The 14,836-nt window shown below is 34.7% G+C and overlaps 1 protein-coding gene across 1 annotated transcript; it reads left to right on the top strand.

The window, feature by feature from the left end:
- The first annotated feature begins 10,455 nt into the window (after positions 1-10,455).
- On the top strand, positions 10,456-11,173 carry LOC118754614 (GDP-Man:Man(3)GlcNAc(2)-PP-Dol alpha-1,2-mannosyltransferase-like). The gene has a single exon (XM_036489504.1). The coding sequence runs from the start codon at positions 10,470-10,472 to the stop codon at positions 11,148-11,150; it is 681 nt and encodes a 226-aa protein (XP_036345397.1). The 5' UTR covers positions 10,456-10,469; the 3' UTR covers positions 11,151-11,173.
- The last annotated feature ends 3,663 nt before the right edge of the window (positions 11,174-14,836 follow it).

The raw sequence follows: 14,836 nt of genomic DNA, 5'->3' as shown, positions 1-14,836 counted from the left end.
ACCCATTTTGAATATTCTTTGTGGTACAGAAGCCGAAATAGCCGAATTAAGAAAGAGAACCTTGATACTGAAATTTTAAAGGCCGTTACGGCTTTCGCGCCAAAGGCAGTAAGCTCTGACGAAACGAATAACATTGATTTTAATACGAAAAATGAACTAATTGACTAATTTATAATTTACCCTGAATTCCAAAATGTAAATACACAAAGAATCAGGCCTTCTCATTTATAGACCATGGCATATGGAACTGTCCAATATTCGCAACAACGCCTGAATGCTAGTTACAAGTAAGTTTACGCAAGCTGGACATTGTAATCTGCAAATAATTTAGGAATAAAGGGGACTGATGCTTTGTATTTTCACAATTCGTAGTTCAGGGTAAATGATTGAGCGATGATTTTCGTTGATACGTAGTTTTTTTTGAAAACTACATATACTTTTGGGTATGCAGTTTTATAGTCCATTCAATTCGCATTGATTTTTGAGAACTTTTTCCGTTGAAGGTGTTTCACTCTTTCTTCCATACTCTAATTCTTTGTACATCCAATATGTATAAAAAAGGCAGAAAAAAAATTATAAATCAACGCAAATTCTTATGGTCTGATTATGCATAGTTCGCATAGCTTCGCACAACTTCGCATAAACTTCAAACTGTAATTTCGTATGTACTTTGTATGTATTCCATTACCAAGAAATTAGCAGAACTTTTAAAAACTTAGCGATCTGTTGAGTTTAGATTTTGCTTCACATTTTCTTAAGTTACTCTTTTAGTGCACTGGTACAAATGGTTGTGCGAAGTATGCATAATCAGACCCTTAGCCGCACTTGCACTTTGTAATACTAAAATTTAATGGACTATAAAACTGCCTACCCGAAAGTTTCTAAAATTTCTAACAAAGTTTTAAATTTAAATGAACATTTTTTGTAGAAAGTTTTAAACTTTGATTGACTTTGATTGTTGATGTGTTCTTTTGTTGTTGCACTAAATAAAGGTTTTCCGTGAGATTTCTGTTTTCCTTATATGCAAACTGTACTGTAAATATATGTTATAAAGCAAATGGTACCTATCGACGACTCAATTTATTGGCACATTGACGTGCATTAAGGCACATTTTTCCGGCACAATTTTAAATTTTGATTTTCCATCACTGGTCTCAGCTATCTGCACTCTCTCCTCTAACACAGATATGCGCGCAGCTTTGTGCACACGCTCTAACATAGCAATGCGTGTAGATGTCTCCATTACTGTGGTTGTGAGCAACGATATCTCCTATTCAATACGTTTCGACAGCTTGTTTTCAACCTCAGTTAGTTTGGTTGAGTCACTCTCGATAAGCGGGCACAACTCTTCTGTCTGCTGATGAACTCTCTTCTTTGGCTCTTTTATTTTGTGATAAACATCCATAAGAGTAATAGGGTGAATTCCAAAACGTCAAAATACAAAGCATCAGTGTCTTTTATTTCTAAACAGCACTTGGAGAAAAGGTCTAATTTGCGCAACCTAGTTGAAAACTAGCATCTAACCTTGGTTGCGCGCATTTGGAATTACAATCTACTGAGGTTTAGAAATAAAAGATACTGATGCTTGGGTATAGAGAAGCAGCCCATGTGAAGGAGTGGTGTAATTATACTCCGCATAGAGCGCATAATTTCCCAGAATCAGCTGTTCAGTGTAATCAGTTAATTTATTCCAGCACTCCAGCATTTAGTTAGGAAAACATAACTGAAGAATGCTTATTCATAGCTTAAATGAAGTCGACACTAAAGTTAGTTGCTGCTTATTGTCATAATTTTCAATCGGGGCTGCCATGCCCTGTCATGCGCTGTACAGGATAATCGCTTGCTTGTATGCAAAGCTCATTAAACAGATTCGATATGTGGCAGTACTCATGTTTAGCGCTGCAGCAGAATGCAAGGAAAACCAGCGCTTAACAGTTTTATTCGGTGGGGAACCTTTGCTCGACCGACGTTTCAGCGACGAGGCAGCAGTAGGCGACATATCAGAACAGATACAAACAAAAAATGTCAACAATTTAGTTAAATTTTACGGAAGAAAAAATTAATAATTGCAGGGCGCCACACTCAGTATTCACGAGAAACGTAGCAAAAATTTAAGCCGCACTTGAGTAGAAACAAATATGGTTGATAAAATAAATTATATATGCCGGAAATATAGAAAGAGTCGAGCGGTATGCAAACGAGTCCAACCGCGCAAGAGTTTGTTAAGTAAAATAAAATAAAAAATCTTCTATTGGTACAAAATTAAAAAATAGTGACCACATTTTTTTGTAGTCGCAGGATTGGTACAATACAGCGACCTTCTATTGAGAAATTTGTAAAAATTGTTGGCGTGGTTGGGGTTAGGAAATAAAGTTAACAGTCAGTGAAGGTGACCCTTTTGACCGCTACGCGACTTACTGAAGTTCGGGCAACCTTTTTAACATTCCGGGTCAAGTACGTGTATTGGGAATTCGCACAATCATTAAATTCTTAGTTGTCTTCGAGTGTCAATATCAATTAAGCTGGAAAAAGAATCTGCTTTGGAACGAGATTTGTCAAAGGACGACTCAGCATCCAGTTAAAGTGGATTTCCTATCTTACCATCGAACTCTGCAATGACTTCAGTAGGAACATTAGAGCCTTTTGACATAAGTCATCCGGAGAATTGGTCCACATACTACGCTAGTTTCGAGTTGTTTCTTCAAGCCAATATATGGACAGCTGAGCGATTTTTTTAACACTAGCCGGTGCGCCGCTTTATGGCCTGCTGTCGTCATTGGCATCCCCCAAGAAGGTGAGTGAACTTCAAATTTCGGAAATTCAAGCAGTCTTAAAGAATCATTTTTCCCCTCGTCCATCGGAAATTGCATCATTTTACAAATTCCACAAATGTCAAATTAGACCTTTGCGGAATATATATATAGCAGCTCTGTGAAAGCTTGCGGCCAATTGCAATTTTGGCTGTGCTTTAGATCGCATGCTTCGTTATCGTTTGGTGTGCGGTTTGCGCGACGAATCCCTCGAACGAAACCTTCTCGCGGAGTCTGACCTCCAACTGCAGAAGTTATACGACAACCCGAACAAGTTAATCAAGTTGGAAAACGTAATCAGCCGAAATACAGTAAAAAAATTAAGAGGGTCTGCCGGTACGTCAATGCAGGCGCGGCGAAGGAGCATACAAAATCTACGGACAAAAATCGGCACCAAGGCGGTAAGTGGAAACCACAGTCGATTAATCAGATTTTAAGCTCACGGAGTCGTAAGAAATCTACCACCATATACATCAACCAAAAACCATGTAAGTTCGAAGGGGATTGAGGTTCGGATTATACTATAGTATCTTCTAAAACATTCAACCAATTATGGCCGGGTGTTAAGCCATTGCTATACGAGTGCGGTCTTGAGCTAAGGGATTTTCAGCATATTGGTGTACCAGAGGTATGTTAGATGTTGACATTGTAAATAATAACCAAAGCAACGTGCTGGGTTGTAATTGGTTTGATGCGCTGGACATAAGCGTGCAGGGAATGTTGGCAATAGAAGAATCGCCCACAATCAAATATATTTTAGGCAAATATAAGCATCTTTCTTCAAAAAAACTTGGCTAATTCAGTTCCGCAGTTCCTTACAAGTTAAAGACAACATCCAACCTATTAGGCTTCCCGCACGCCGTACAGTGCGCTTTTTGAACATTTCTTGCGAATTAATCGTAGCGCTTTCGACAGAAGCAATATTTTAATATGAAACAAAATGGTTTTGAAAGCTAATTTTAGTCCCTTTCACGGATAAATACTGCCATTGGCTCATAAATACTCCTTCACCTTAAAAAAAATTGGTCAAAAATAGTGTTCTTCAAAAAAAAAAATTGGTTATGTTTTATTACACTAATATTATAGATTTTGAGATGAGAAACATGATTCCACTTGGCTAGTACCAAAATCGTCAACGCGTCAAAGCTCTCGCCGAAAGAATCGCTACTCACCAAGGTTCGAAGCTGGGCGTTAAGGGGCTGGCCTTGTTCTGTATTACAGAACGATGAAGCATATCCATACTTTCTGCGCCGCAACGAGTTCAAAACTCTTAAAGGATGCCCCTTATTGGGGAACAGAACTATTATCCCACCGCCATGTCGTCAGCCCATCTTGTACGCATTACATTCAGGACATACTGGCATCGTTAAAATGAAAGAGCTAGCCAGAAGCTATGTTTAGTGGCCTAGAATGGATCTAAAAATTGAGAATACCGTTAAGCATTGTTGTCCGTGCCAAGAAACTCGACACGAAAAGGTTCAGGCACCAGCCCATACGGCAAAAAACGCATGGTCGCGACTTCATTTGGACTTCGCAGGACCATTCCACGGTAAACTATTTTTTTTTTTTACGGTGGACTCATATTCCAAATGGTTGGAAGTCCATATTGTTATATCCACATCACCTCAGTCTGCTATCAAATCTTTGCGCTCCTTCTTCGCGACTCACGGGCTTCCTGATGTAATAGTGTCTGAATATGACACGGCGTTCACATCGGTAGAGTTCCAAGGATTCATGGCAAATGATGTCAGGTGTGCTCCATTTCACCCGTCGTATAATGGACAACCTGAGCGAATGGTTCAGACGACAAAGGATTTTCTTAAAAAATTACCAGCAAATTCGGAATGAGACCTGATCCTGACGAGATTTGCATTCAGTCAGCACATTAGTCCACATTCAGCAACCGGTCGTTCACCTGCAGAGTTATTTTTCAATCGCCAGCTGAAAAAATACTTTGACAAAGTCTACCCGCATGAGCTCTCAACTGCCATGGAAGGAGACCCTGTATGGATCCGCAACTTTTCGTCTGGCCCTAAATAGAGGGCCACATCCACTCCAAAACCGGTCCATTATCTTACAAGATTCGCCTTAAAGATGAACGGTTAATTAAGCGCCACTTAGTCCAAATTAGGAACCGATCACCTGTTGACGCCGGCATAACTTCATCAAGCGATGACTCAACTGAAAACGACTCTGAAGCAGAGACAGCTTCACCACCTTCTTAAACACCACAGACGAATACACTAAACTAGCATCAATCGCCCACTTCGCTGGCAGATCATGCACCTGATAGAGTCATCCTACCGTCATCAGCCCAACCACCGACTCCAAGGCGATCAAATCGTCCACGACAGATTCCGGAATTTTACTGGACATCTGGGCGTTAAAGGGTGTCAAATATTAACCACCCTGTTTAGTATTGTCGTACGATTTCTGCTAGTCCGTCTTCACACGCTATTCTTACACCTACAACATCTCACACGGGGAGATGCTTTTTGGTGAGAGGTCTAGCACTCTAGTTTGTCTTTTGACAACATCAAGCTGAGATCAATACATTTTGTAGTTTACTATTATATGACAGTCTAACTTAATATTCACGGACGCCGCCAATTTACTGTAAAAAATTTTTCATGCATACAACTAGTATGGGACCAACCGAAATTGAACAGCGTGCGTATGAAACTAACTCAATTTCCAATTTTTATTCTGCATGACATTTTGATTTGACATTTCGCTCAATGAAATCAAATGCAAACGCACGCAAGCCAATTTCAGGTGACGCATGAAAAAAAGTACGGAGTGCGTAGCAAAACGCAAGCCGCGAATATTAGGTTAGCCTGTGAAATAAAGTTGCATTAAGTTGAAACATTAATTGTTTAAATCTGACGCATTTATTAGTATGTATATTCGTGAAATAAATAACGGAAATCATTTAGATTTGCAATCGCTGTTTATAAAATAAAAATCTATATCATAGTGGATTCAAAAGTTTTAAAAATTTTTATTAAACATAGTTTGTAGATTGCGATAACTGTACAGCTATCTAACACAAATTGCGATAAAAGAAGCAGTTTGGCTTTCATTTACGCATCACACAGTGCCTAAAATGCGAAAGCGGAAATAATGAATTTTCCGAATTTTCACAATTTTGCTATCGCATCGCATTACAGAAAAAATTTGTGAAGTGGGCCACCATTTTTTCGAAGGTCGAGCTTTTTTGTCCAATTAACCGTTTATGCCTCACAACGATAAAAGAAAAATATAAGTTTCACAATTTTTCGAAATTCGAATTATTTTGTAAGTTATAGCTATTAACTTTTTTCGAAATTGTTTTTATTTTATTTATTTCTCGCTATTGGTAATACCGATTCTGCTCATTGTTTAAACAGTTAAAATTGACGATGTTTTCTTCCCATTCTTATTTTTTATTTGGTCATAAATTATTTTTATAAATGTTATTAACTTTTTTTTAATATTACTGACATCTCAATGACTTTAACCCTTGGAGGGCCCGCTTTGAAAGTTACACGAGAGGACGCGCCGCGGAAATTTTGCCACAAAGTGGATCTCAAAGGCTGACAGCATAATTTTTATTTATTTATATCGAAAAAGCATTCAAATAAAAGATTGAATAATTTGTGTTTATACTGAAACATATAAGCCTCCATTTTTTAAATTTTTATCCGTCATCATCAATTTATACTGAAATATATTATAAGCAATTATGTTTTTAAATTTTTATCCGTCATCATTAACAGTGGTGTTGGTACATTCTACACATTGTGAAATATGCTTGAAATGTTTTCTGCAAACATTTTTGCTACAATTAATACAAACAATTTTTGTTTTGTTACTCCCATCGTATATACTTACAAGTATGGAATCCTATGCCCCTTTTTGTCTATTCTCTTTCTAACAGCGGACGTGCCTGCCAAACTGAAAAGCATGATGGCGGCAGTGTTTGACAGGCACCTTCTACGATGCGAACGGCAATGGAAGGTAAGAAATGGAAGATGGATGACATCACAATGAAAGAATTATGAAATAGCAGAATGTCGAACCAAAACGAATTTCAAAAATCTGACAATCCGAATGACGTCAAAATGAAAGAAATGCAAAATACCGAAATGTCGAAACAGAAGAAATAGATGACAGGCACGTGTTCAAGGGTTTCGTGCAACAAAAAGAGTTGTGTTGCGCCATTGAATCTTATCTTTTTTATTAAGTTGAAAAATTACATAATTCGCCAGCCAAAAAGTGTATAAATAAATATATAGCATATTGCTATAAGATGTACATGCTTATGGCCTTATTCATAAAAAAAGAAAATAGATGTAAAGTAACATTATAAAAATCGATTTGTTTACTTTTTAAGAATTTGGGAAAAACATTTAACTCAAGTTTTGGTGCACCCATCTTTTTTCTGTTTATTATTTTAAATTTTTCTTTTCCTTAATACTCATTGAGTTTTCATTTACACCCAGCAAAAATCAAAATATTTTATAAGAAATTTGTTGACCGTTTTTCGCACACTTCTCTCTTGTTTTTTTATCGTAGTTATTATTCTGTTGACATCTAAATTGTCATAAATTTTATGTTGTTGCCAATACATTGTTTTCCGGCGTTTCCTCTGTGAACTTTTATAACTACATTCATAAAAATTTTACTAATTTTGGTTTATAATTTTTTTTCCATCTTGTTATTGCTGAATATCAAAAAGGAATTAATAAATAATAAAAAGTTAGTTACAATTTTAGTGAATGGTTCTTGCAAATAATATTATTTAATGGTTGAAATGACTTTTTGCCAAAACCAAAGCAGACGGGAAGGAAAAATAGTTGTTCATTAACGATTTGTCTGAAATATCGTTCTTGAAACGCGTTACTGCTCACTAAATTTGTCAAAATAAAATTTGTTCACTTAATTGTTATATTCTTCCTCATTGTGGTAAATTTACTCATCATCACAGCAGGGCGCAATCTTCTTTTCGATGATTATTGTATATTTGAATTTCTCAATTTTGACAATTCTGATCTAAAAGAAAGCGAAACCTCAGAAACTTTAAATGCACTGAAATTCACTAATACCCACTTCCGCAAAAATCACCTTATTTCGTATTTCCTTTGTTAAAAGTTATTGTAAATCATATATTTTTATTGCCTTATTAATAAAAAATAAAAATTTTAAAAAGCTTTTTAAATTGCCGTTTACAAACATTTTTCAATTTATAAGCCTTTTTTAAGCTACTTTATTGTTTATGTTTATTATTGGCTATTATAAATTAGCACAATCAAAACACGTTCCTTATCGAAAAATTTATTATTAAGAAAATTTGCTGTTCCCACATTTTCTTTCAACATCCAATTCGACTTTTATTACTTTTTGTACAGATATTCTTTCAACATCCAATTGGACTTTTATTCCTTTTTGGACAGATGTGTCATCGCCGCCAGGACGGCGCAATCTTGTATTCTATCTTTCTTGTCAAATATGCATTTAGATCTAACTCTCATACTACTATTAATGGTAACCATGAATATTCATTAAAATCGTTTCAATTCGTAATAAAAGTTATTTACATACTGCTGGTGTAAATATATTTTTTAACATAAACTACCTTTTTTAATTCTAAAATAAATCAACAATCTCAAGATTTATAAGAAAATTGTCTTCAAAAAATACGTCCCAAAGCATCCCTGTTGATATCATAATTCAAATGCAAATTAGAATAGAAATTTTGATGCAAAAGTTTTTCCGCGATATTTATCATACAAATTTATCATCTTACTTGTCCGTATGTCGCTCTGGAAAGAAATATATTTTAACTGATATGTTTTCTTGAAAACAAATGCAAATTTACCTATTTTTTCCACCGGCAGGCACGAACATGATATTCAAAACAGAAGCAATGACAACGAATTTTACACACATTGTTGTATTTTAGCGCAAAACGATAAGTTTCACAAATATTTTAAATTATTGTCTGGAACATACACATTTATCGTTATTATTGGAAATGCAAGACTTGGCATGCATATTTAATTTCTTTTTTATTGAATTCAAATGAATAAAAACACATTTTTCTTAAATATTTCTCAATTTACATTTTAAAGTTTTTTCTGAAACTTGAATGTAACTCTGTGCGGAGAATTAGAGAATTGAAAATCAGGTGATCTCAGCTGTTTTCAAATGTAAACAAACAAAATGGCGCTTTCCATACTTGGTTACTCCTGGTACATATTCCTGGTTTCGATTGCTGTTGCGTAGCTGGTTCGCTTCTGTATAAGTTTCAAAACATTTTTTTTCTATAAAAACTAAGAAAATGAATATCATAATAATTTCAATAATGTTTACGCAAAGTATAATTTTAAAATGACACATGACAAAATACTTACAGCCAATTCCACGAAAGCAATTTAAGTGAAAAATGATTTTAATTTTTTGAATTTAATAGATTTGATAGAAAATAAAAAATCATTTTCCATTTAAATTGCTGGTGAAACCGGCTATTACAAAATAACAATTTAGATTTAGACCCTTATCACAAACTCACTTTTCCAACTATCTTAAAAAAAAAAATTTTACGAATTACATTAAAATTTTTTTGGGACACGTGAAGGCGCGACGCGGAAATTCAGCTGCATATAGAAGACACCAACTTTTAAATACAAATATCAACTGAACAATATAACGCAGCAAGTAACGGCTAACTGCGAACCATGCTGCATCTCAAAACTTACAAAGTCACTAAGTAGCAGTGGCCGGCTACTACAATTGGTATTTGAGAGCCTCAAAATAAAATGTTTGTTAAAGGGTTAAAATCGCATTTTGGGCTAATATTGTTGTATGTTCTATCAAGAGTTAATTGCAGAAAAAAATTTGCGGGAATGCATCGAGACGAAAGTTGTTCACGCTTTCTCTTGACGCCCAATGTATTTTGTATGGAAAACGTTTGCCGTAGATATTTATCTCGCATGAGTTTTTCAACAAGCACCGATTGACAACGAGTCAAGCGCGCTTACTTTACTCATTTCATTGTTTTCTATGCAAAATACATTGGGCGGCAAGAGAAAAACGTTAGTACCTTTTGTCTCGATGCATTCCGGCAAACTTTTTTTCTGCAAGTAATTGTTAATATAACGTACAACCACACATCCAAAACACGATTTTAAAGCCATTGAGATGTCTGTAATATTTAAGAAAAAATGAATTACTTTTATAAAAGAATTTTTATAACCAAATAACTAATAAAAACGGGAAGAAAACATCATCGTTCTTAACTGTTCAAAAAATAAACAGAATGGGTATTATCAATTGCGAGAAAACAAATAAAATCTAGACAATTTGGAAAAAAGTTAATAGCTATAACTTCCAAAATAATTCAAATTTCGAAAAATTGTGAAACTTATATTTTTCTTTTTTAATTGCACAAAAAAGCTCGACCTTCGAAAAAATGGTGCTCCACCTCACAAATTTTTACTGATTACAGAGTAACCCCCCTGAACTACCGTTGTATGCATCGTAGTCCGTTTTTCGTGAAATATACGAAAATGCGATCACAGATTAAGTGATAGCATTTTTGAAAAATCGGACTACGATGGTTTCAGTGATAGCCCTGAATATGTTAGAAGTAATGCTTATTTTATTTAATTTTTATAGATGTACAGCTGGGTTGGCCAGTGTTCAGACACTATAATGGTTAATTCCACGTGGACTGAAAATCATATTGGTGATTTATGGGGGGTACCTTTTAAAACGCATCGTGTATATCCTCCTTGTGAAGTAAGACATATTAAAGCGCTAAAGCGCAACGAGAATACAGAGAAGGTAATAATTTTATCCATTGGTCAATTCCGACCAGAGAAAGATCACCCGTTACAGCTGCAGGCAATGTATGAACTACGAACTCTTTTATCAAGAAATGAGGATCTGTGGAATAAGGTGCATCTTATCATAGCGGGTTCGTGTCGAAACGACAGCGACTACGAACGGCTGAAGAATATGCAAGACTTGGCTAAACATCTCTCTTTAGAAAATTCCGTGGAATTTAAAGTAAATGTTCACTACGATGAACTCCTCCAACTGTATCAAAAATCCGGAATTGGAATTCACACTATGTGGAATGAGCACTTCGGTATCGGCATCGTCGAATGTATGTCCGCAGGTATGATAATGATTGCTCACCGATCCGGAGGTCCCTTATTAGACATAATCGAAACTTCAGAAGGAAGTCAGAACGGATATTTAGCAACAAATGCTGTTGAATACGCTAATTGCATCTTAAGTATCATATGCAGTTCCAGAGAAGTAAATGAAACAATTCGCAATGCAGCAAGGTGAGTGAACTTTTGTTTACATATTGACCCTTTTGCACGAAATTATCGTATGCGCCATTTTTTCGAAATTAAATTTTTTGTGCCATTTTCTTTCACCTAGCAAAATATTGTAGCCGAAACCCTACAGTTTCGGTAAAAATTTGCGGTATATTTTATTATATGTTACAAAGATTTTTTTCTTGTGTGCAGAATTATCGTATGTGCCATACAAAAGTATTTTGTACGTAGTAAAAAAAAAATAAAATAAAAAATCCAAAAAATTTTGAAAAGTAAAAACGCTCTTCTGTAAAATTTGGTTTCTGGCACGTACGGTAATTTCGCGCAAAGGGGTCGATATTATATGTAAAATAGGTATCTACGGTGACCATATTTTTGAAGTAAAAATAAAGGACATACTTTCATATGTATTTTTTGTATTTTATTAAATTCCATAAAGATATCAAACCGATATTCAAAAAATTCTTAGTTCAAAAAATTAAAAATTTCAAGGTAAATATTTTGCTTTTGTACATTTTTTCAATGGGTCAACAAGTTTTAAGTCGTAGAATTCTGAACATCTTAAACCTGATACTACGTTTATGCGGCAGAATTCATGAATTTTTCATTTCATGAATTCAAAAATGGTCCCGTTTATGCATAGTTCACGAATTCATGCAATAAAGTGATTTGAAAAAGTGGCAACGCACTGGCGGGAAACTAAACAGTAGGGTTGTGATTTTTTTGCCTCCTTTTGAATTTGCAAAAGCCGTTGATACCAGGCAATGAACCTTATTTTATTTAAATTGGTTTTAATATATTTTCAGTTTATTCTATTTGAATTTATTTTATATTTGAACAATTCCACATAACTTTTCCAGTGTTTAAAATCCTGATTATGCCACTCATGGTTATTAATCTAAGAACATTGTAACCCTAGTAAACAGCTGTTTGTGAAACGTGGCGTTGCCGGACTTGCACTTCACGATTTCATGAAATGATGCCGAATTCATGGTTAACTTTCATGTATAACTGAATTCATGAAATGGTGTTTATGCAGCCAATTTTAACCTTAATTCATGAAATGAATTCGTGAATTAGCCTACGCATCAACGTAGTATAAGATACAATTAGTAAGCACAGATGCTTCAATAGTCTCAATTTTGAGTTGAGCTTTCTCACTGGCCAAAATGATTGATTATTGAGAATATTCGTGCGGTTGATGCGTTCGAACCAAGAATACATAAAGAAAATTTTACTACTTTTTAATATATTTCCATATGGTTTTGAAAATGAACAAACATTTTAGACCATTTTTGATTATCAAATAGCTTCTGGTTTCGACAAGACTCGATTTTTTCAACAGTTATGTTTGTAATTTTTTACACATGAGCGATTTTTTTTAAGTCGGAGGGATTTCGTAAAAAAATGTGTCATGTCTCGATTCGCTTCAAATTTTGTTTTGTGGTTTCTATACATGAAATAAGCTAACACGTGTTCCAGGAAATTTTTTCTTATCTTTTTCTTCGGAGATATGATCTGTCAAAGTTGAATTTTCGTGATTCTGACCAATCATGTATTTCTTCACATCTCGGGTTCTGTTGATCGCGGAGACTTCATCTTAACGTCATTTCAAAGCTAAGAAACGGGCTTAACATTTCTATATATAAGATGGTCAAGATTGTCCTAAAGCTAACTTAGCTATTAACAGTTGAGCTTTTTGAAGTTGATTTGCATAGTGAAGACCAGTAAATTAAGGATTTAAAATTATACCAAGAACTATTTTTAAAATATTTTTTATTTTGTGAGGATCGACAATTTTTTGTAATTTTTTTCGAAAACTTATGTTAAGATATATTTGGTAAAATGTTAAACATCGGGTTTCTGCAAAAAGTAAAATTTTATTGCGGATTCCGATAGAATATCTATCCAGATATAATATTTGTATCGCAAGATTTTTCTTTAAGGTGACAAACCCCTAGAAATGGGCGTGGCAATCGCAGGACTATAATTAGCAAACGCAGATTTTATTGCGGATTTCGGCAGAATATCGCTTCGTTAACAATATTTGTGCCACAACTTTTTCAATCAATATACATAGATATTCTGGCGAAATCCACAATGAAGTCTAAATTTTTGAACTTTGGTTTTAATATAGCGACGCCCATTTCTATAATATTCTTTGTTTGAAAATGACGAAAAATAAACCATCTCGTCATAAAGAACAATATTTTAAAAATAGTTCTTGAAAACCCTCCATTTTTAACCACTTTTTTTTTGTGGAGATTTAAAAAAAAAATTCCGATGGTATAATTATAAATCCCTAATTTACTGGTCTTCACTATGCAAATCAACTTCAAAAAGTTCAACTTTTAATAGCTAAGTTAGCTTTAGGACATTCTTGACCATCTTATATAAAGAAATATTAAGCCCGTTTCTTAAGCTTCAAAACGACGTTAAGATGAAGTCTCTATGGGCAGAACTCGAGATGTAACGATTTGAAGGAGTACATGATTAGTCAGAATCAAGAAAAAATGCAAACTTTGACAGATCATATTTCCAAAGAAAAAGTAGAAAAAAAAGATTCGTCGAACACGTGTTAGCTTATTTCATGTATCGAAGGTGTGACACCAAATTTAAAAAATCATTTTCGGTAATTTTTACATTTATTTTGCGTTTAATAAGCAAAACACAAGTTTCCACCTGCGTCCACAGCGGAGGTTGCTTCAGTAGAACCCATTCGAAAATACTTATTTCTTCAAATATGTACCCCACCGATTTAAAGATCGACATCTGAGTGGAAGATCGATTTATCTCTCAGAAAACTTTTCAATAGGGATGTGCCGTATAGAAATTTTTCCGGATAACCGGATTCCGGATACCATGTAAAAAATAACACCCGGATTCGGATATCCGGTAGAGTGCTGCTCTTAGTTAATTTCATAATGTTGTTATATTCAATGTTTTTGTTTAGCGACTTACTTATGGCCAGTTTATCTGTACGTAATTAAGAATACAAAATTTTCGTCTGAAATCCAAGTTATAAAATAATGTTGTAATAAAAAGATAAGTTCTCCTTCAGCAACGCGGATTTGTCGATTATTTTTGGTAACTAGAGGAGAATCGTCACAGAAAACTGATAAGCAACCATGAACGCCGCTAAGAAAAAACTCATGTTTGATGTATTTTTATTTTAAAAAGTGATCAAAATCGAACTGCTTCATTGTGGCAATAGTTTGTGACCCACGTTTCAAAATCCGTTTTTTCTGACATCAGTAAATCTAAAAACTGGGTAGATGGTGAACTAATTCGCAAATATAAATCAGTTAGATGGAGAATCATATGAATCATATGAAAAATGCCGAACTCTAGTGAAAGCTTCTATTGAAAAGCGAGCCCACCAGGAAATTTGGCAATGATTTGAGGAAATTGCCAACGGCTCTGATGCTGATTCCTGTTTTTGTAGTGATATGGATAGCTAAACGATGGGGAAATTGAGAAATATTTACAGCTACCTCTTATACCCAGAAAGGAAGATCCTTTAATTTGGTGGAAGAATAGTCGTAAAGAATTTTCAGATTTGTTTACACTGGCAATGGAGTATATCTGCAAATCACCTTCCTCAGTGAACTTAAAAAGGGTGTTTAGGGCATCGGGTAGCATTTATGTTGAAAATAGAAATAAGTTGTTGCGGAAATGCTTATTTTCATTATG

Source organism: Rhagoletis pomonella, unplaced genomic scaffold (genome assembly GCF_013731165.1).
Source record: "Rhagoletis pomonella isolate Grant_MI unplaced genomic scaffold, Rhpom_1.0 Rhpom_scaffold_04241, whole genome shotgun sequence".
NCBI lineage: Eukaryota > Metazoa > Arthropoda > Insecta > Diptera > Tephritidae > Rhagoletis > Rhagoletis pomonella.
The sequence above is the reverse complement of the archived record's forward strand: the minus strand, read 5'-3'. Positions and strand labels throughout refer to the sequence as shown.